This window comes from Pangasianodon hypophthalmus, chromosome 26 (genome assembly GCF_027358585.1).
Source record: "Pangasianodon hypophthalmus isolate fPanHyp1 chromosome 26, fPanHyp1.pri, whole genome shotgun sequence".
NCBI lineage: Eukaryota > Metazoa > Chordata > Actinopteri > Siluriformes > Pangasiidae > Pangasianodon > Pangasianodon hypophthalmus.
Window position 1 is genome coordinate 15,778,454 of NC_069735.1, and position 24,401 is coordinate 15,802,854.

The 24,401-nt window shown below is 40.5% G+C and overlaps 2 protein-coding genes across 5 annotated transcripts in view; one reads left to right on the plus strand and one right to left on the minus strand.

Moving 5' to 3' along the window:
* pkd1a (polycystic kidney disease 1a) overlaps nucleotides 1-14,025 on the minus strand; it is an 85,268-nt gene extending 71,243 nt beyond the window's left edge. For 2 of the 4 annotated variants that reach the window (XM_034300377.2, XM_034300375.2), the window contains exon 1: nucleotides 13,129-14,025. In XM_034300377.2, coding sequence (XP_034156268.2) covers nucleotides 13,129-13,391 — 263 coding nt within the window. In that variant the 5' untranslated portion in view covers nucleotides 13,392-14,025. The remainder of the gene's footprint in view (nucleotides 1-13,128) is intronic. The other 2 variants (XM_053229938.1, XM_034300376.2) reach the window with 1 other exon arrangement.
* Nucleotides 14,026-15,954: 1,929 nt separating this feature from the next.
* The window catches only part of LOC113537529 (somatostatin receptor type 5), a 42,428-nt gene continuing 33,981 nt past the window's right edge, over nucleotides 15,955-24,401 (plus strand). Inside the window, exon 1 of the mRNA XM_053229947.1 lies at nucleotides 15,955-16,106. The gene's annotated coding sequence lies outside the window, so the exon portion shown is untranslated. The remainder of the gene's footprint in view (nucleotides 16,107-24,401) is intronic.

Consider the following 24,401-nt stretch of genomic DNA (forward strand, 5'->3'; position numbering starts at 1 on the left):
TAACGTAAACACACACACAGACACACAATCACATACAAACACAGACACACACAGATACAGTCTTGCACACTTACACTTACACACACACGCAGAAACAGACAGACATAGGCACACACACACACACACACACACACACACACACACACACACACTGACACACAAACACAGACACTTACAGGCAAACACACAAACACCTGTACAGCTTCACATACACCATTTTTAAAAGCCACAAATAGACACACACCCCCTCAGACAGACATTTACACACACACGCACACACACACACACACACACACACACACACAAGCAAAACAAACACGTTTCTAGCAAGACTTTAGTTCCCAGATTTTAGTCAGTCAACTGAAATTACACTCTTAGAGAAAGGGTTCTTTACGGGTTCTTTACGGGTTCTTTACATCTGACAACTGAAGGTTCTCATTTTCCAAAAACTCGAGTGACACAGACACGTTCTGTCCACAGGAGAGGAGGAGAAGAAGAAGACGAAGGAGGAGAACCAGTGAGACTCTCAGAACGCTTCCGGTGTGAACTGACCTGGTCTCTCATTTATCAAGCGAAGTTTACATTCTTCATCTTTCTGCTCCTTTTTTAAAAAATTCAAGCTAAAATTTACCCTGGTGTGTATCACAACACGAGCGACTGTACAGCTATCAAAATACTGCAAAACACACACACGTACACACACACACGCACACACACGTACACACACACGTACACACACACACACGCACACACGCACACAGAGCACTACCGTGTCATATACAGACAGACCAGCTGCAGACTGACTCACTGAGTCATTTGCTGATCAAAACACTGATTCGCTGAGTCACTATTCACCGATTCAGTCTGAGTCAGTGTGGTGAAGTGCTGCGTTCATCACTCTCTCTCTCTCTCTCTCACTCTCTCTCTCTCTCTCTCTCTCTCGTCACATTTAGCGCAGGAAATATTTCCACATATGGAAATCGAGGTGTGTGTTTTATAGCGTACAATCACAGGATGTAATGACACACTCACTCTACTGTTCACAGAAGTGTAACACACACACACACACACACACACATTCACAACATTTTCACATTTTACAAACATCAGAAATTAAAGATAAAAACTGACCTCGTTAATTAGCTCAAGAACTCACACAAAGATTTTATCAGTCTCTCTCTATCTATCCCTCCATCTCCACATCTCCCTCCATCTCCACATCTCCCTCCATCTCCACATCCCTCTCCATCCCTGTCCATTTATTTCCATCTGCCTCCATCTCTACATTTCTCTCTCTCTCTCTCTCTCTCCCATCTCCACATCTCTCTCCATCTCTGTCCGTTTATTTCCATCTGCCTCCATCTCTCTCCATCTCCATCTCCTTCCATCTCCCTCCATCTCTACACCTCCCTCCATCTCCACATCACCCTCCATCTCCACATCACCCTCCATCTCCACATCTCTCTCCATCTCCACATCCCTCTCCATCCCTGTCCATTTATTTCCATCTGCCTCCATCTCTACATTTCTCTCTCTCTCTCTCTCCCACCATCTCCACATCTCTCTCCATCTCTGTCCGTTTATTTCCATCTGCCTCCACCTCTATCCATCTCCATCTCCTTCCATCTCCCTCCATCTCTACACCTCCCTCCATCTCCACATCTCCCTCCATCTCCACACCTCCCTCCATCTCCACATCTCTCTCCATCTCCACATCACCCTCCATCTCCACATCACCCTCCATCTCCACATCTCCCTCCATCTCCACATCTCCCTCCATCTCTACACCTCCCTCCATCTCCACATCACCCTCCATCTCCACATCTCTCTCCATCCCTGTCCATTTATTTCCATCTCCCTCCATTTCTGTCCATTTATTTCCATCTCTCTCCATCTCCACATCTCCCTCCATCTCCACATCTCCCTCCATCTCTACACCTCCCTCCATCTCCACATCACCCTCCATCTCCACATCTCTCTCCATCCCTGTCCATTTATTTCCATCTCCCTCCATTTCTGTCCATTTATTTCCATCTCCACATCTCCTGCCATCTCCACATCTCTCTCCATCTCCTGCCATCTCTACATCTCTCCATATCCCTCCCTCTCGACATCTCCATCCATCTCCATGCCTCTCTCCATCTCTGTTCATTTACTTCCATCCCCCCATCTCTACATCTCCCTCCATCTCCCTCTATCCCCCTCAACCTCTCTACATCCCTCGACTTCTTTCTGTCTCTCCATTTCCATCTCCCTCCATCTCCACAGATCACACACTTTGAGTATAAGATGCTCTCAGAGACTGAGTGTGTGAAGCGAGGCTCGTATCTCCGAGCTCTAGCCGATTTGCTCTTTTTTCAGAGACGTGGTCGTGTGATGGTGACGTGTCGAATCCCGTTACAGCTGAAGCACAGAACGCTTGCAGTGTGTTACAGCTTTCCTCATGTTTCTTTTAATACTTTATAACACATTTAACTCCACTTTAGCTGTCATTTAACACATTCCTTACAGTCACCACGTACCAATTATAACAAACACTGCGAAATAGTACACACACACTGTCAGTGTGGAGTTAAACAACATGTTCAAACGGAATTCTCCTTTAAAAAAATCCATAAAACAAATGAAAACACTGGTATTAATCAGCGATGGTTTAATCAGCTGTTCTTCAGCACCTTTGGTTGAATCTCTCTCTCTCTCTCTCTCTCTCTCTAACACACACTCTCTGTCTCTCTCTCTCTCTTTCTCTCTCACACACTCTCCATCTCCGTCTCTCTCTCTCTCTCTAACACACACGCTCTGTCTCTCTCTCTCCATGCCTCTCTCTCTTTCTTTCTCTCTCTCTTTCTCTCACACACTCTCTCCATCTCTATCCATCCCCGTTTCTCTTTCTGTCACTCTCTCTCTGTCGCTCACTCACTCTGTGTCTCTGTTTCCGTTCCTCACTCTCTCACACACTCTCTCCGTCTCCATCTCCATGTCTCTCACTCACTCCGTCTCTCTGTTTTTTTCAGTCGTTCTCTATTTTCTGAAACTTATCCAGCACTCAGAGTGACAAAAGCCTCTTTGTACTGGGTGCAGGGTGTGTGTGTGTGTGTGTGTGTGTGTGTGTGTGTCTGGGCTGGTGCAGCATGCAGGTTTTTCCTTCTAAAAGATCTGGAATGCTGGCCAGGCCTTCCCCGCCTCCACACACACACACACACACACACACACACACACACACACACACACGCACACACACAGTAAAAGAAACAAGTAGCCCAGATGATGAAAGAATTCATGATGGAGAATAAAAAGATGATGAAAGAAATATATGAATAAATAATAGCATGTTATAGTCATAAGTTATGATTTATGACTTGTTTCTACGTGATCTCACTGAAATGCTCCAAATCAAAAACAAAACCTTCGAAAAACTGCTTTAATACATAATGTGACGTGTTTAATTACAATATTATAAACTCCAAATTATACACAGTTCAGTTTATATCAATCAGGGAGACGCAAACATTCACTAACCACATCCACTACATCCAATACATCCACTACATCCAATACATCCAATACATCCAATACATCCACTACATCCAATACATCCACTACATCCACTACATCCAATACATCCAATACATCCACTACATCCAATACATCCACTATATCCACTACATCCAATACATCCACTACATCCACTACATCCACTACATCCAATACATCCACTACATCCAATACATCCACTATATCCACTACATCCACTACATCCAATACATCCAATACATCCAATACATCCACTACATCCAATACATCCACTACATCCAATACATCCAATACATCCACTACATCCACTACATCCACTACATCCAATACATCCAATACATCCACTATATCCACTACATCCACTACATCCACTACATCCAATACATCCACTATATCCACTACATCCACTACATCCACTATATCCAATACATCCACTACATCCACTATATCCACTATATCCACTACATCCACTACATCCAATACATCCACTACATCCACTACATCCACTATATCCAATACATCCACTACATCCACTACATCCAATACATCCACTACATCCACTACATCCACTACATCCACTATATCCACTACATCCACTACATCCACTATATCCAATACATCCACTACATCCACTACATCCACTATATCCACTACATCCACTACATCCAATACATCCACTACATCCACTACATCCACTATATCCAATACATCCACTACATCCACTACATCCAATACATCCACTACATCCACTACATCCAATACATCCAATACATCCACTACATCCACTACATCCACTACATCCACTACATCCAATACATCCACTATATCCACTATATCCACTACATCCACTACATCCACTACATCCAATACATCCACTACATCCACTACATCCAATACATCCACTATATCCACTACATCCACTACATCCAATACATCCACTACATCCACTACATCCACTACATCCACTATATCCAATACATCCACTACATCCACTACATCCAATACATCCACTACATCCAATACATCCACTACATCCACTACATCCAATACATCCACTACATCCACTACATCCAATACATCCACTACATCCAATACATCCACTACATCCACTACATCCAATACATCCAATACATCCACTACATCCAATACATCCACTACATCCAATACATCCACTACATCCACTACATCCACTACATCCACTACATCCAATACATCCACTACATCCAATACATCCACTACATCCACTACATCCACTACATCCACTACATCCAATACATCCACTACATCCACTACATCCAATACATCCACTACATCCACTACATCCACTACATCCACTACATCCAATACATCCACTATATCCACTACATCCACTACATCCACTACATCCAATACATCCACTACATCCAATACATCCACTATATCCACTACATCCAATACATCCACTATATCCACTATATCCACTACATCCACTACATCCACTACATCCAATACATCCACTACATCCACTACATCCAATACATCCACTACATCCACTACATCCAATACATCCACTACATCCACTACATCCACTACGTGTTCATACGTCAAGATATTAAAAAAAAAAAAGCAAGAAAATGCATCAGTGTTGCTGAGGTCATTCTATTCTTACAACTTTCTGTGATAAAAAACATTTCCGCTTCATCAGAAAGACTGTTTTATTTGATGTTACTATCAATAATTTCATGTATGACACTGCAATAATACCAAATTACAGCCTTTTACTCGCTCGATACTTTCCTCACCTCAGAGCTCGTCTATTTATCCACTACAGGTAAGCAGAGAAAGTCGTTATGTGTCAAATATTACCGAGAATTATCATTTCCATCACCTTCATTTCAGAGCGAGTGAGAGAGTGAGAGAGCGAGAGAGCGAGAGAGAAAGAAAAAAATTTGCTTTTACTTTCCGAGGAAAAGCAGAATTAAATTGAGAAGTGCTGAAGGAGGACAGATTTATAAACAGATTTATTGCAGGTGCCGTCAGAGTTCTGTAGTAAAAATACTCCAAAATAAGTCTCTCACTCTGTGTGTGTGTGTGTGTGTGTGTGTGTGTGTGTGTGTGTGCGCGTGTGTCCGTCTCTCTCTCTCTCTCTGTCTCCATCTCTCTCGTTCTTCCTTTGTCCTTCTCTCTTTCTCTCCTTCTCTTTCTGTTGCTATGGTTACCCCACGAGAGGCAATATTTCACCTGAAGTAGCTCCATTTTTTCTTAGCACTTGTTTCCTATTTTTTTGCCAATAAAAATTTTTTGTCGGTTGTAATTTTCTTCATGTGTCTCTAACAACCTAATTTATTTACAGGACCACCAATAAAATAAGACTTAAACTGTACACTGCAAAAAACAGACATCGAAGCACAAGCAAGTACAAATATCTTGAATATAGGCAAATTTCACATTTAAAAAAAAAAAATTATTAAACCTATCTCTCAATATTTTTTACTCTTTTCAAGCGTAAAGTGGTCTTTTTATACTAGCAGATAATTTTGTTTATTTCAAGCACTTACTTCTAGAAAGAAGCAAAATGATCTGACAATAGAATATGAATAGAATATGATTTTAAACTCGAAATGAATAAACATGTTTAGAAGTATGCTTAGTTGAGTTATATTTGTTATATAATAATCTCAAAATGAGAAATATTACATAACTTCACTTGCTAAGATATCGTTTTTGTGCATTGCTAATGCACGCTCCAAATCACGTCAAATCAACAAAAACGTGGCGATGTCTCTGTGCTGAAGATTTACTCTTAAAGCCAGATGTACAACTTGTAAAATTCTGCACAGCGAACTCCTACATCTAGACAAGCTGCAGTTTAAAAAGTTGTGCTTTTTAAACTGCAGCTGGGCCTTTTTTCCCTACTTTGTGCAAGTATCTGCACCAAAATTATATATGTCTTATATTGTGTTTGTTTTTGTTTTTTTTTTAACTGAAAATTGCTCAATAAAAATGCTATTTAATGGTTAAAAAAAAAAAAAAAAAAAGTTGTGCTGGTTCCCTGAGCAGACATCAGCACGGTGTTGGTTCTGGGGTTTGAGCTCACAACCTTAAATGACTGAACTTTATTTCTACACCTGTGAGGGACACCATCCAGTTCACTTGGATTTAGCAACGTGACAGACTTCTGTCTCTGCTCGAATCTGTGAGCAAACCAAATAAAAATAACGTTACGCATTGCGTCCTGTCTTCAGGTTTGGCGATATTAATCGCATCAAGCCACAGTGTGAACATTAAGCTTCGACATCCTGCTCCAAACCTTCTCCAGGCTTTAAAAGTTCATCTGGCCTCAGGTTAACTCTCTCTCTTTTTCTCTTTATGACTTTCTGGAACGTCCGTTCATCCGGGTAGGGGTGATGTCATAACACGGGATCGCCATGGTAACAAAACAAACCTCCTCCACATATGGCCAGTGAGTTTGGTCTGAAACAGCTTGTAAAATGCACACATGCACACACACGCGTGCACACACACACACACACACACATGCACTTAGACACATTTACACTCCAACACTAACACTCGCTCTCTCTCTCTCTCCTTCATAAACAGCATTCTCATGGCCTGGTGTGGCCATGCCCCTGAGGATTGTGGGTAATAGAAAGTCCCCGGTGGATTCTGGGAGCCTGAACAGAAGGCCAAGAGGCCCGAGATGGGAAAAACCAATAACACCAGCACAGAGCAGTAGCAACTGGATCAAACCAGAACTGTGAAAAAACTCGAACACTGTGAAATACTCAGTGCATCGACATTACTGCAGAGAGAGAGAGATGGAGCAAGGGGCAGAGAAAAGAAAGAAAATGAAGAGTGAGGTACAAAGAAACAGATGAACAGACCTGTCATAATAACGACATGATCAGATTAGTGTAATTATTTCAGCCGAGTCTTAGAGACTGTGAGTTAGAGCACTAAGTGCTAGGACGAATCAAGAGTAAGTGCTTTAAAGACCTTTAAAGAAGCTTAATGACTGTAACTAACCAAACCTGAAAGTATTAACGACTGGGACTAACCAAGACTGAGAGCCTAAAAACTGGATCTAACAAAAAGGGAGAACCTTAAAGCCTGGAATTAACCAAGAGTCAGAGCCTTAAAGCCTGAAACTACCCAAGAGTCAGAGCCTTAAAGAGTGGGACTAACCAAGAGTCGGAGCCTTAAAGAGTGGGACTAACCAAGAGTCTGAGCCTTAAAGAGTGGGACTAACCAAGAGTCGGAGCCTTAAAGAGTGGGACTAACCAAGAGTCGGAGCCTTAAAGCCTGAAACTAACCAAGAGTTGGAGCCTTAAAGAGTGGGACTACCCAAGAGTCAGAGCCTTAAAGACTGGGACTAACCAAGAGAAAGAACCTTAAAGAGTGGAACTAACCAAGAGTCAGAGCCTTAAAACTGGATCTAACAAATCTTAAATACTGGAACCAAGAATGAAAACCTTAAAGTCCAAGATTAACCAAGACAGAGAACCTCAAAGACTGGGAGTAAGTAATAATGAGAGCCCTAAAGACTGGTTCCAGGCAAAAGAGAGATCCATAAAGACCAAGACTAACCAAGAGTGAAAGCTGAAAAGTCTGGAACTAACCAAGAGAGGGAACCTTAAAGACCAGGGGTAACAAGAAAGAGAACCTTAAAGACCAGGGCTAAACAAGAAAGAGAACCTTAAAGACCAGGGCTAAACAAGAAAGAGAACATTAAAGACCAGGGCTAAACAAGAAAGAGAACATTAAAGACCAGGGCTAAACAAGAGAGAGAACCTTAAAGACCAGGGGTAACAAGAGAGAGAACATTAAAAAATGGGACTAACTGAAAGGGAGAACCTTTAAGACTGGGACAAACCCAGAGTGAGAATCTTAAATACTGGGAATAACACAGAGTGAGAACCTAAAAACTGGTTCCAACCAATAGTGAGCTCATTAAATACTGGGACTAAACAAGAATGAGTTAATTAAAATCTAGTCCTAAGCAAGAGTAAGAACCTGGAAAACTGGGACTAAACTAAAAGGAACAACCATAAACAACAGGACTATCCAAGAATAAGAGCTTTAAACACTAGATCTAACAAAAAGAGAGAACCTTTTTAGGACCAAGAGTACATGACATATAGTAATCCTACATTTTAGTTTTTAGATATTAAAATATTTTACTTCAATAATATACCTAAATTATTTTGACAATGAGTTTAAAACATTTTGAAACAATTGGAAATGTGCTGGTATTACATTTTCATGAAAGAAGGAAAGAACCGTTATCTTTTATTTGGGTTTTAGCTTCACCGTTCTTCATCACCTGTAGCATGTTACGCACATGATAAGTTCTCCACTTCGCACAACAACAACAACAACAACAACACTCCATAACTACCAAACAGAACCCTGGGTCAGTGGTGATGTTCTGTGCTGTCCAAGATAAGAACATACTCAGGCCTCAGGGTGTGTAATCAGACAAAAGGAACTCTGATAGCACTTGAGAATGTAATTAAGATTTTAAAAAGATAGAACAATGATCGGACATGGGTATATTTGTTATTATTTAGATATCATTTAGATACTGGATTGGAGAGCACAGGGTGAGGAAGGGGAGGATATAGAAACTACAGCTCCTGTGTGTGTGTGTGTGTGTGTGTGTGTGTGTACACTGGGCTGAATAGATGAGCTTACTGAATAACTCGAAATAACCAAATTTCCAGGACAAACAAGACCTCCTCTGAGAATGTGGTGTGCATGCGAAAGCAATAATAACCTGAATTCTCATCCAGTCAAAAGTCCATCGTGTGTGTACGAGTGTGTGTGTGTGTGTGTGTGCACGAGTGTGCATGCGAGCGTGTTTAGGTCAAAAATCACAACTCCATGAATCTTCATTTGCTCAGAATCTCAGCCTCACTTAAATATCAACCTTACCATGGAAAATATTTATAATCAATCAAACAAACTGCCACTTAGGTCTCTGTTTAACTGCCTGGACAGAACTTTGAGGAAAATATAATAATTTATCCATCAGACATGAGCCAATGTTTCATAAAGCCACCACCTCTGGCATTTCTGTAAACTGAAAATGTGGTTCTTCTAAAACCAGCTTTCAACATTATTTCTTCATCTCTTTAGCGTTCTATGTAACCTGTAAAGAACCGGCCACTGGGGTGGGTGGGGGGTGTCAAGCGGTGCTTGGACCCCACAGATCGCTGCTTGCACTAAAGTATTTTGCAATAAAACTGCCACGATGCAGCTCGGGCTCGTCGGAAGAATTTCACAGATGACAACGCAATATGTCAACAGACATAAAAGAAGAAATAAAATCTTCAAAGACGTCCATCATTATCTCATTCTCTCCACTCGTCTACTGCACCACAATCAGAACAATATTCAATGATCTTATATCACAGCACTGTTTAATTCTGGATGGTGATTGGTCAGAAGGTGTTGATTCATTTTTGTGCAGCTGCAAATCACAGGTTTATATTAATGCGCTCATTCTAATACGCTATCGTTGCTATAGTAACAGTCTATTCACGTGTGTAAACATTGACATGGTGACGTTTTCTGTAAGGCAATGTTTATTTATCGGTTATGGAAGGAGTCTCCAGTGTCAGCACTTTGTCAGAGGTAAAGCTGGAACTAAGTTTTCCAAGGAGTTTACACTTTATGGTTTTTCTGTAACATGACAAGCTGCATTTTTTTTTTTTTTTAATCAAGGTGGTTACAGTAAATCCGTCGCTGATTATTTTCCTATAACAGCACAACGCTGAGTGTTTTATTCCTTACCTTATAGTGCCGTAACGTTGCATTACGAAAGAAGTGTTTAAGTATTTGGTTGTTTTACGGAAACTGATTTAAAAATTGTTGTTTAAAAAGCAGACGACCGTTTTACAAACCTCACGGACCTGAAAGTGATCATCACCACATCACATGTGATGTACAGATGAAAGAATCAGAACACGGCAGATGATCAGAGCTACAACCGTGTGTAAAGATGCTGCAGCGAAGTCTACGGCACAGCTGGAAAGTCCAGCGGTTCTTCCCTCGTGCGGAATGAGGCGGGCGGAGGGGGAAATCGATAACACATGCAGCACGCACCCGAGAACGCAATGTTCTCTGTGAGCCGCGCGTGCTAGCGTGCGGGAGAGTGTGTGTGTGTGTGTGTGTGTGTGTGTGTGTGTGTGTAGGGCTGGCCCCCGTGACTTGACCTCTCCACACACACGCCTCGTGTATCTCACATATCCCATCTCTGGGCCAGATGGAGTTTTATAACACATTCAAATGAGCTCAGGCTCATTTACTCAAAATGTTATTACATAAATGACAAACTTTTAATGTTTTACATCCTAAGCATTTATATTCATATTTATATTTATATTTATATTTATATATAGTAATCTTCTGTAGCATTTTAATGTTAAATGCCAAGATATATGTTAAATCTAGTCACTCGTGATTTCACGCCATCAGGGTCGATATGAAAGTGTGACATCATTATCGTGATAAATGACATCATCGTGCATTTTCTTTGAGAATGTCATGAGTAGCAGCTGAAACTGTACGATTATATGAGTGATTTTTGTTTTATTTTTTTTCCCCTTGTGCCCGTGTTTAAAATCTAATAAAATTAAATTCAATTAATATTTTAGGCAAATTATTTTAAAAATATTTGTACATATTTTTAGCACTTTATTAACAAACCTAAATATTGTAATATATATAGTTTATATAAAGTGTATTTTGAAACAAGTTACATTGAATTATTATTTTCAATAACTTTATTAACAGACTTCAACTATTGAACAGATTGTGTATTGTTAAAAGCTCTTATTTTCCTGAAATTATTTTAAAGATATGTTTTAAAGCATTGTTCACAGCGCTGTTGTAAACTAATGTAAGATTTCTTGTGTATTGTGAAAATATCATTGTTTTATAGACCTGTTGTCATTACCAATAAATCAATTCATTTTAAACATTGTTAGGAGGAAATACTGCTCGATTTCTATTTATTATTCCTTATATTTCTTATCGTTTTGAATGTACGCCACTGAAATGAATAATTCTCGCGTAAATAAGGAATTCTGCTGTATTTGATTGGGAACTGTGTAAGGATGGACTTTCTCAGGCAGGGTAAATAAATAACACACTCCTGTACAGTATTATATCAGTCTGTAATATTTTATCCTCCTTTGCCCAAAAATAGTTAAAAATTACTTTTTTAAAAGTTTTTTTTTTTGCCTTAAGTAAATGTAAAACTTTTAATTTAAGACCCAAATGATTCAATTGTTTACCAGATGCATTAAATATAAAAATTAAATATATTTTATAGTCATATATTGCTATTCTTATACATTTAAGAATAATTTATTATCTGGTAAATAAGCATCACATCCTGGAAAATGCAAAATTATATATATATATATATATATATATATATATATATATATATATATATATATATATATATATATATATATATATATTCTATTTTTTCTATTCTGTTCTGTTTCATTTGTTTCTATTTACTAAAAGATTTCAGCAGATTTCAGCAAATATAACACTTTAAAAATATAAAATAAAATCACTGACACTGTAGATTATTTAAATAAAATAAAATATTATAATAACATTTTAATACTCTGTCACAGATTTAAAAAGAAAATGCTCCACGTGATTTGAGGTTGATAATAAACCATTTAAAAGACTTTGTGTTGGTGTTTGTGGAAGGAGTCTCCAGTGTCAGCGCTTTGTAGTCCGAGGTAAAGCTGTAACTTTACATTTTCACCAGCAGAGATTTGAAAGAAATATTTACATTTTTCACTGTAGATTTTTTTTTTAATAATTAGAGAACATATTTAAAAAGAACCAAATAAAGAGAAATTACGGCTGGGTGACATGATGCTATAATGTCGATACCGTGATAATATGATGCCGCGATACTCTTAGCTGAGATATCGTGATATCTTTTTACACATTTTTTAAAATAATATCAAACTCATTACAAGCAGCTGATTTGATGTTTTTGTACTAAATCTTTAAAACTGTAAACTTTTTTTTTTTACATTATTTATTTTTCTCGACATTAAATGAAAGTATCATCAAACACTAGTTCTGATCAAAGTGATATTATCGTGCTGTATATCGTGTGTATGGCAGAGAACCGTGATGTGATGTTTTGCTCGTATCGAGCAGCTCCTAAGAGAAATGATCATGAAACGTAAATGTTGTGACGCTTAATGAAGCACGTGACATGAGAAACTTTGTTTTTTTTTTTGTTTTGTTTTGTTTTGTTTTGTGTGTGTGAACAGAGGAGGGGAGGGAGGAGGAGGGAGAGATGAAAAAGAAGGATAGAAATAAGAAAGAGGGAGGGAGGGAGCGTGTGTGTGTGTGTGTGTGTGTGTGTGTGTAACAGTGCGAGTTGAATAACAGGAATCCCATCAATATAAACAATCCTGAGTCCTGTTGCATCTCATCCCGACTACTATAGAAATGATCTCGTGCACAAATCCCGGATCCCGCAATGAAATTTTTCCAACACACACACACACACACGCATGCACGCACGCACACACACACACACACACGCACGCACGGGTCACTCACAGTATGCTGGTGTCGGGGGGCAGCTCGGTGGCGGCGGGGCTCCACTCCAGCCCGCGGCCCGAGCAGTTCACCGCGCACTGCGCTCCCAGCACCGCGCACGAGCAGTTCCCGGGACACGGGGCGCACGCGCGGCCTTCTCCCGCCGCCCCGAGCCCGCACAGCCCGAAGAGCAGCGCGGAGAAGAGCAGCGGCGGCGCGAGCTCGGAGAAACAGACGACGCCATGTTTTCGCCTGGAGAGCGTCTGTCCATTCCTACACGGCATAGCTCCGGTCACATCGCGCAAGTTCTCCTCGGCGCGCGCGAGAGGAAAAGTTCCCGGTTTTCATAAGAGAAACTTAAAGGAACAAAACTTCTTCTCCTAAATGCGCCTTTCCCCGCTTTCCTTCTCTGTCTCTCTTCTTTTCTTTTCTTTTCTTTTCTTTATGACCCCGAGCTCGAGCGATGCTGACGTCCCCCTCTGCTGCACGGTTAACGGAACTGACTGCTCTGCTTCAGGGAGAAAAAAAAAAAACAACACACGTTTCAAACTCCAAAAAGTTCCACCAGAACTTCCTCCTCCTCCTCCTCCTCCTTCTCCTTCTCCTGGAGCGCGAGCTCTGCAGTTTCCAAAGTCTCCATCAGAGGAGATGTTGAGCAGAGACACTGAAAACTTCTCACATCGCACGTGCAGGAGTTTTAGGTTTTACACCTTTATTACTGAAAATGATTCTTTCTGTTCACAGTGCATCAGCTCTCCTCCTCTTCCTCATCAGCTCTCTCTTCCTCTTCCTCATCAGCTCTACTCCTCTTCCTCATCAGCTCTCCTCCTCTTCCTCATCAGCTCTCCTCCTCATCCTCATCAGCTCTCCTCCTCTTCCTCATCAGCTCTCTCTTCCTCTTCCTCATCAGCTCTCCTCCTCTTCCTCATCAGCTCTCTCTTCCTCTTCCTCATCAGCTCTACTCCTCTTCCTCATCAGCTCTCCTCCTCTTCCTCATCAGCTCTCCTCCTCATCCTCTCCCTCATCCTCTTCCTCATCAGCTCTCCTCCTCTTCCTCATCCTCTTCCTCATCAGCACTCTTCCTCATCAGCTCTCCTCCTCTTCCTCTTCCTCATCAGCTCTCCTCCTCTTCCTCATCCTCTTCCTCATCAGCTCTCCTCCTCTTCCTCTTCCTCATCAGCTCTCCTCCTCATCAGCTCTCCTCCTCTTCCTCATCAGCACTCTTCCTCATCAGCTCTCCTCCTCTTCCTCTCCCTCATCCTCTTCCTCATCAGCTCTCCTCCTCTTCCTCATCCTCTTCCTCATCAGCTCTCTTCCTCTCCCTCCTCCTCTTCCTCATCAGCTCTCCTCCTTTTCCTCATCAGCTCTCCCCCTCTTCCTCATCCTCTTCCTCATCAGCTCTCCTCCTCTTCCTCATCCTCTTCCTCATCAGCTCTCCTCCTCTTCCTCTCCCTCATCCTCTTCCTCATCAGCTCTACTCCTCTTCCTCATCCTCTTCCTCATCAGCTCTCCCCCTCTTCCTCATCCTCTTCCTCATCAACTCTCCTCCTTTTCCTCATCAGCTCTCCCCCTCTTCCTCATCCTCTTCCTCATCAGCTCTCTTCCTCTCCCTCCTCCTCTTCCTCATCGGCTCTCCTCCTCTTCCTCATAAGTTCTCCCCCTCTTCCTCATACTCTTCCTCATCAGCTCTCCTCCACTTCCTCATCAGTTCACTTCCTCCTTGTCTCCTTCTCTTCCTCATTGTTACTGAAATCTCACATCTCATCACAAGCTATGAATAAAAGAACACAGAGAGATAGAGAGAGAGAGAGAGAGAGAGAGATGAAAAAACAGAATGTCTAAAAAGAAGACAAGAGAGAACAGGCAAATGAATAAGACATATGAAAGGTGTAACACTGGAACACCAGGGTTGGAAAAAGTACACAGAATCTGTGCTTAAGTAAAAATGATGGATACTGTTTTAAAATCTTCATTAAAAGTAGAAGTACAGAGCCAAATATTTATGTGATTTAACATCAAAAAGTATCTACAGTGAAGCATACTCGTGTGAAAAAGCAAATATGTTTAACTGATGAAAAAATCTGACCACAAGTTCAACACACCCAACCCTGCATGACTCGCTAGTTCGCTAAGCAATCCGTCACAAGGTAAATATTCCGCTAACTCGGAGAAAAACCTAGCATTTGGCTTTCTGGTTAGCTAATGTTTAAGAACCTTTCTGGAATGAAGGCTAAGGCACAACAGCAACAGAAACGAAACTTAACTAGCCAGCTAATTGTGCAGAGTATTTAAAAAAATTTCTTCCTCATCAGCTGTCCTCCTCTTCCTCATCAGCTGTCCTCCTCTTCCTCATCAGCTCTCCTCCTCTTTCTCATCAGTTCTCCTCCTCTTCCTCATCAGTTCTCCTCTTCATCATGTGTCAGGATTGGTCAGAATTCCTATAGGAGTGAGGAGGATTGGTCAGAATTCCATTAGGGCGAGCAGGATTGGTCAGAATTCCATTAGGGCGAGCAGGCTTGGTCAGAATTCTTTAGGAGTGAGGAGGATTGGACAGAATTCCTTTAGGAGCGAGGAGGATTGATCAGAATTCCTTTAGGAGTGAGGAGGATTGGTCAGAATTCCTTTAGGAGTGAGGAGGATTGGACAGAATTCCTTTAGGAGCAAGCAGGGCTGGTCAGAATTCGTTTAGGTGTGAGCAGGATTGATCAGAATTCCTTTGGAAGAGAGCAGGATTGGTCAGAATTCCTTTGGGAGCGAGGAGGATTGGTCAGAATTCCTTTGGGAGCGAGGAGGATTGGTCAGAATTCCTTTGGAAGAGAGCAGGATTGATCAGAATTCCTTTGGGAGCGAGGAGGATTGGTCAGAATTCCTTTGGGAGCGAGGAGGATTGGTCAGAATTCCTTTGGAAGAGAGCAGGATTGATCAGAATTCCTTTGGAAGTGGGGGGCTTGTCCACACCCTCCCTTACAGAATCCGTTGTGCTGGGAAGCTGTTTGACGGTAAATAAAAGCATTTAGTCACCAGTTTGCTTTCTTGCTCATTTTTGTGAACCACTACAGAGCGTTTATGATGATCGCTAGCTTGCTAACATATTGTGAGGTTTAGGAGCTGGATAAGAGCATGCAAGCTCAAGTTATTTAGCGACCTTATCCCTGCAGTAGCTGGCTGTTATAGCTAACATGGCTGCCTAACTAACTAGCGCTAGCTTCTACTCTCCAGTACTAAACTAGCAGTAACTGGTGAGTCAGATTGAATGCTTTGAAAAGTTTTTGGAGCCATTACTATCTAACATCTCTGCAGTCTGCTGAGATTTGAGGTGCTTTTCATTCTCTTTGTAGTATCTTTCATTTATTCAGCCTTGTCGATTTTTAAGCCCTCTAAAGCTGATAAAAGCCCGCTGTGCTGGTCTGATTGCGCGAATGTGAGAATAATGCTAAAAGGAAATTGTTTCTGATACAGGTATGCGGGCACAAATCTGTGACCATGTCCAAGGGGTCTTGACTTCAAAGGCCACATAATATCTGATGAAATTCAATGTTGGTGATGAATAATCACGCTTTCTGCTCTCTGACCAATCAGGAGGTGTGAGTGCGAGGGCCACTGATCTCTCTGGGTGTTATTGAAATTTCACATCTCATCACAAGCTATGAATAAAAGAACACAGAGAGAGAGAGAGAGAGAGAGAGAGATGAAAAAACAGAATGTCTAAAAAGAAGACAAGAGAGAACAGGCAAATGAATAAGACATATGAAAGGTGTAACACTGGAACACCAGGGTTGGAAAAAGTACACAGAATCTGTGCTTAAGTAAAAATGATGGATACTGTTTTAAAATCTTCATTAAAAGTAGAAGTACAGAGCCAAATATTTATGTGATTTAACATCAAAAAGTATCTACAGTGAAGCATACTCGTGTGAAAAAGCAAATATTTTTAACTGATGAAAAAATCTGACCACAAGTTCAACACACCCAACCCTGCATGACTCGCTAGTTCGCTAAGCAATCCGTCACAAGGTAAATATTCCGCTAACTCGGAGAAAAACCTAGCATTTGGCTTTCTGCTTAGCTAATGTTTAAGAACCTTTCTGGAATGAAGGCTAAGGCACAACAGCAACAGAAACGAAACTTAACTAGCCAGCTAATTGTGCAGAGTATTTAAAAAAATTAGCTAGCTATTGCTAGTTATTGGTAACTATCTAAATTAGCTAACATACCAAAGTTAAAGTTAACTCAACATACATACAACATTCTTTGGAGTTGATGGAAGTTTAATATTTCATTTTTATGTAGGAGGCCAGTGAGGCGTCTCATCCTGTATGAGTCTGTAACTCGAGCGAAAACATCTTACTGAAAGAAAAGAAAGAAAAAAGAAAAGAAAGATCTAATGGTGCAGGTGGGCCATTCTCAAAATATGGTGACTTTCTAACCAGCAAAATGTTCACATTGAATTCAGTTTTCGTATTTTATTTGGAAATTGTGACTGTAATGAAATTCTTTGTGAATAAATACCCAATGTTCTTCATCTTTCATCTGGTGCCATTACTTTAAGCCAGTGGAGTTCCTACATGTCACTGATGTCATGAGCACAGGCTGTTACACCAGTGACGGTGACACCAGTGACAGATTTCCATTAAGGATATATTTTCCAAAATGGCATCAACAGCGTCTTAAACACACATCATTAATCACACCAGCATCAATAAATTATTCTATCAATAATAGTAATAGTATAACTATAAATAATAGTAAAAATGATTTTACAGGAAGTTTGAAAGGTGTAACTCCAATGACCCATCGAAATAATCCATAAGAAAAGATCAAATTTATCAGGAAATTGTAACTTTTACGAGTAAACTGTAAACACACCTGGTGCTGCTTGAAATGACCACTCATTCTTCTGAACTTTGACCCTGGAAGCACTTATCCACTACTTTTTGTGATTTCAAAATATGAGTCTTTAAACTGGCTAACACCATTGACATGAAATGCAGGGACAAAGTTTCTTTTTTTAAAATTATTTATTTAATTAAAAAGTATTTTGTTCTTGTAACTTATATATATTTTTAGATTATGTTCAGCCTGTGACATGAAAATGAATAAGGATTTTTTTTAATATATATTTTATTATAGAAATGTCTGTAAAAGTGTCTAAAGCAGTATAGCTGGCTTTACTGGAAGAAGCTATTTTTCCAGCTTCAGTGAAATTTGGAAGAAAAAAAAAGGGGGGGCTTTTTGAACATTTTTAAGCAATGCCATGGCTGTGGGAAATGGTGGCTTAGTGGTTTGCTTCATACCTCCAGGGTTGGGGTTTGATTCCTGCCTCTGCCCTGTGTGTGTGTGTGTGTGTGTGTGTGTGTGTGTGGAGTTTGCTTGTTCTTTGGGGGTGCCCTGTGGATACTCTGATTTCCTCCCCCAGTCCAAAGACGTAACATTTATTCATTTCTACACACTTAACACAGGAGTGAATGTAAATAATTTGCTCCAGAACATTACTCCATACTTCACATGATGGATGAAAGAATGAAGAGATGGAGGGATTCGCAGAAGGATAAGTAGAAAGACCTTTAAAAACGGTGTCTGTATTCTCATGCTGTAGCTCTCGGCTCTCCTCTTGACTCGGCTCTACACAGTATTTGATCAGGTCTCGGCTAATCTAGTTTCTGGATTACTCATTAAGAGCGAGCCTGAGGGGAGATTTTCCACTCTCTCTCTCTCTCTCTCTCTCTCCCTCTCTCTCTCTCTCTCTCTCTCTGTGCACTGTCTTTCCGAGGATCCGTGTGCCATCAGCGCTCGTTATCAACACATCATACAAACCTGGCAGCCGAAATTACAGAAATCCATCATCAGCACAAATAGGCTTTTGAAGTGATTTCCAGCTGTGGATTTGATGGTAAGTAGCCCAAAACCTGGTTTTAAACCAAGCCTGCAGTCATTTCCCCCTGAAACGAGTGAATCTGGTCCAGGTGCTTGGCCCAGGATGAGTATCTCTCTCCATTTCTCTGTCTCTCTCTCTATCTCTATCGCTCTAGCAGGTGCAGGTGCTCATGTAACTTTTGTTCGGCGAGTGAGAGCATCACTTTTTCATCAGCAAAGTAAAGCAGGAGTGTCACACTCGTGTGTGTAAAGTCTCCCCTCAGGCTCGCTCTTAATGAGTAATCCAGGAACTAGATTAGCCGAGACCTGACCAAATACTGCATAGAGCCGAGTCAAGAGGAGAGCCGAGAGCTACAGCATGAGAATACAGGCAGCGTTTTTAAAGGTCTTTCTACTTATCCATCTGTGGGGGCACAAATCTCTTCTGTGTGTGTGTGTGTGTGTGTGTGTGTGTGTGTGTGTGTGTGGCATTAACGTAACACTTGACGCCCTGAAGTAACAAGGCGAAGATCCAACTCTCTCTCCCAGTGTATATCTGTGTCCTTCTGTTTATCCCTCTGTCTCTCTCACTTTATCTTCTCTCTCTGTGCTTCTGTTTCACACACACACACACACACACATTTGCAGCACTAGAGAACAAAGGCAATGAAGGACACACAGAGAATATTTTTCTTCAGACAGAAAACAATGAACTGCATTGGATGTCAATCACTCATAACACCAAACCACACACATACACACACATACACACACACACACACACACACAAACTCTCGTTAATCTAGTCTGGCATATCATAAGGTCAACTGTCATTGACGTCTAAGGTGTGCTTTCTTACTCTCTTGTGTGTGTGTGTGTGTGTGTGTGTGTGTGTGTGTGTGTGTCCACTCACCTTTCTGTCCTGTTCATTACAGAATTCACGGCTCGTGGGTTTAGACTGAAAGGCTGCACTTGTCTGGAATTGTTCAAATTAATAATAATTACCAAAAGCTGACCTGAGATCAGTTTTAATGCCGTCAGTTATTAAACTCTACAAACCACTCTGAACTCCATGAAACACTAAAACTGATGTCAGATCAGTTATTAAACACTATGGACCACTAACACTGACTCCAGCACAGTGACTCCATCTCTAATGATCAAATTTAATCAGTTATTATACACTATATACTTCTAAAACTGCCTTGAGATCAGCTCTAAGAAGGAAATCTTCTGTCCAGAAGATGTTAAACGTGAAGTTAGCTTTTCAGACTGTTACAGAGTCCTGACACTGGAGACTCCTTCCATAAATGTTAAATAAACTCCACCATAGCAATGATTACAAATGTTTTTTATCCGTTTCTGTGGAGCGTCCGCCGTACACGTCCCTGTGAATGAGCTGTTGCTATAGAGACGATAAGGTATTAGAACGAGCGCATTAATAGAAACCTGGGATTCGCAGCTGCACTACTGTCAGAGCTGCTGTTATAGAAAACTAATCAACACCTTCTGACCAATCAGAGTCCAGACTTCCACAGCGCCGTGGTGTAGAGAATATTAGCGGTAGGTGATGCCACACAGGTGTTCGGCGCACAGCTTCTCTCTCTGACAGCACTAAATTATTTTCTTTGTGAGCTGAGTGGTGTTAGAATGGAAAATGTGTCTCCAGCTCAGCACTGTGAGACCTCTCACACATTTCACATGTCTGTCCCTTCATCTTTTTTTTCAGATGGTTCCTAACCAGCGTCTTTTTCCTTCGACAATTTGAAATCCGTCATAATACATTGCAAAAAAAATGGTATCTTAGCAAGTGAAAATACCTTGAATATAGTCAAATTTATCTAGTATTTCTTATTACGAGATTACAACAAACCTGATATAAGATTACTAAAACCTAGATCGATAGATATAGTCATGTCTATAAATAGTTCTATAAAGGCTCATTTTAAGGATTTTTTTTTTTAGAAAGAAGCAAAATAATTTGCCAATAGAACAAGAAAATGCAAAGTTTGAAATAGAAATAGGTTTAATAATCTTATATTTGGTTTAATTGTAATCTTATAACAGGAAATTCTAGATAAATCTGACTACATTCAAGATATTTTCACTTCGCTAAGATTCACTTCGCAGTGTAGGAACAAATGTTATGCAATAACTCCTATTCGATGAAGTGTTATAGCTGCTTTGGGTGCTGATTTTGTGTGTGTGTGTGTGTGTGTGTGTGTGTGTGTGTGTGTGTAATGATGATGATGATGATGATGATGATGATGATGATGAGACTGTGATTGTAATTGTGCCTGGTGGGTGTTCAGTTTGGTACAGAGAGTCTGGAGACACATTTCACAGTGTGCTTGTGATGCATTTGCTGCCACGAACATGAAAATACACACACGCACACACACACACACACACACACGCACACACACACACACACAAACAGGAAGAACTTGTAATCCTGCGTATATAAGAATGGACAACATGGCACCATTGACCCCATTGTGCGATTTTAAAGCCATTTTTGACTGATTTGAAAGTCGCCATCTTGACTGCGTTTGCGTAATTTCGAACCAGAGCATATGCAGTAGATGCGGTCGCTCGGACACTGGTACCGGTCGCTCGGACACTGGTACCACCTCTCCTCAGCCCATATTGGGGTGGAAACTCTCCTTCTTCAAGCCGGGAGTGGGCACGGTGACAGGACTAAGACAAATACGACAACTTAAGATGGCACATCGAACAAAGTTAGCTAAAGTAGGAAGTACAGTGTTATTAGTTAATATGTAAAGTGCTAAATCGTAATAATATAATTTGCGTAGATATATTCATTTTAACGTTATTAGGAAAAGATTTTAGAGCTTTGAGTCATGACTGACTGAGCTACCATTTGCTAGCTAGCTGACATTATTTAATCCATCTTCTAAATCAAAGTACTGTAAGTATAAGTAGCTAATGTAACGTACCAACTGAAAATATAGTGATTGCTAAACTAGCTACATAAACGTACACAATGTTCACATAGCACCTGAAAACAAGCTGGGGTTGTCCTCCATTGTTTAGCTAGCTCTGCTACTCTCAGGTTTGTTTAGATATGGCGGGGGTTTGGAGATGGGAGGGGCTTGTCGGTTGTCAGGTTGTAGAAATAAGACACGCCCCTGATACCTTCCTCCTTAATTCAACTTACTATAGCTGCAAGCAGCAATTACGGGGCCAAGCACAAAAGATGCAAAATTTTCTGTGATGCTTGTCACAGATTTCTCAGGTACCTTCAGGGCATCACCTTCATGTGCCAAAGACAATTTGAGTTAAAACAGTAATGATTATTGTAGTGAAGTGATTGTAGTGAAGTAGTGATAAGGAGAAATACTTGAGGTGTATTATAATTTCATATAACTTTTGACCAATAGATGCGCTGTCACCAAATTGTTGGTATTGTCTGGGGATGGTTACAATGGCACATATAAACGTTCATCACAATACATCAAAGAGTTGCATAGATATAGCCTCAGATCCTTGTGTTTCTCTGAAAAACTACATTATATAAAGAAAATTAACACGCATGTAAAATGTGACAGTGCCACCTGGTGACCAATTTTCTTTTCTTTTTTTTTTTTTTTTAATTTTGCACAAAACCTTCAGCCCAAAAGGCAAATATATCCACAGTGTTTTGTTTTGATCAGTCTTTGGTAATCTTGTCTATAAACTGCTGAAATGTGATTGGCAGATGGCGGCTATGTTTTTAAGATACACAATTGTCCTCGTGGACAGTGATGGACATGGACATAGATGCTGCATGCCAATTTTTAAGTCAGTTGGACCGACAGTTTGGTTTGGTCTATCAACATGAAATCCATAACTTATTGCTGGCATGGACTGAAGATGATCTGAGTTGAATTGGGTGAAAATCAGACGAACAGTCCAAAAAGCAAAAATATGATTTTTTCATATCTCATGAGCACTAGGTGGCGCTGTTCTGAAACTGTGCAGGTTCCCTCAAGTCATGATGGCTATGATAAATACTAAGTTTGGTCTGAATACGCTGAAGCATTACATAGATATAGCTTTATCTTATTTTTTTATTTTATATTTAATTGGCATGGTCTGAAGATGATCTGATTCGATTTTCATGAAAATCGGACAAACGGGCTAGGAGGCGTTCGAAAAAGTAGGTTTTTCAGAAAAGTCAAAATGGCTGAAATATTTTCATGACGCAAAATGATGTTAAAGGGTCTATTTGACTCGGCATGAGCCAAGGAACCAGAGGAGAAAAGGATTTTGTTTCTAGCCCATACATTATCAGCATAAACATGAGTGCGACTTTGAGCTGTTGGTGGCGCTAAAGGGTTTGAGATAGCAACTCCAGATTTGCTACGGTAACATTTCAGATGGTCCCCTATCTGTGTGCCAAATTTCATAACTTTCCTATGTACGGTTCTATGGGCTGCCATAGACTCCATAGCAGAAGAAGAAGAAGAAGACTAACGATTGCGATACACAGCATGCAGAGTTACATCCTCAAGCTAATTCACGGGCGCTGTAAACTGTGTGAGTGTCTATAGTGAACGATGTTGTGTGTGTTTGTTTCTTTCTAGATGACATTAACATGTAATTAGTCCGTCGTTTGAGCTGAGCGCTTTCATATGCGCATGAATTTCCAGCACTGAGTTTTCTCCTTCTCTGATGATGATGATGATGATGATGATAATCGCTCTCGCTTGCCGTCTCTCTTTCTCACTCTCGTGCTAATGAGGATGCAAATGTGTTGTTAAGGGCTAAATTAACCTGGCAGCGAAATGAATTACACTAACACTGAATCCTCTAGGGGGGCAGTACACACACACACACACACATACACACACACACACACACACACACACGCGTCATCCTTGTGAGGACCTGCCATTGACACAATTATTAATTCCACTAATGAATGTTATGCTACACCTAAATCTAGCTGTAATCTTAATCTCAGTAACTTAAAGGAAACATTTAGGCAAGTTTAGTTATTTAGCTTCTTTTTAAATTTAAAATAAAAGCAGTTTTTGTAAAACAAAACCAAACAAAACAAAAAACTAGCTTGTGAGGACCAGCCAAAAGTCTCCATAAGGCTAAACTGACAGATATTCCTATCCTTGTGGGGGTATTTGGTCCCTGTCAAGATATAAAAACATGCCACACACACACACACACACTTACTTTTGTGTTACAGGTCACTGTATAGTCTGACACATTTCAGGAATATGCAAAGACATTTTCTTCTCTTAAATGCTTTTTTTTTTTTTTTTACATCCAGCTAATTTTTAAAACTCTACACAGGTCCTGACACTCTTGGAACTCTTTAAAGATGAAATAATGTGTGTCTATTAGACCCGCACTTCTCAAAGCGGTTTCCGTGAGGAAAAGCCGTGGGTGTGTGATTTTTTTTTATTTTATATTTAATTACA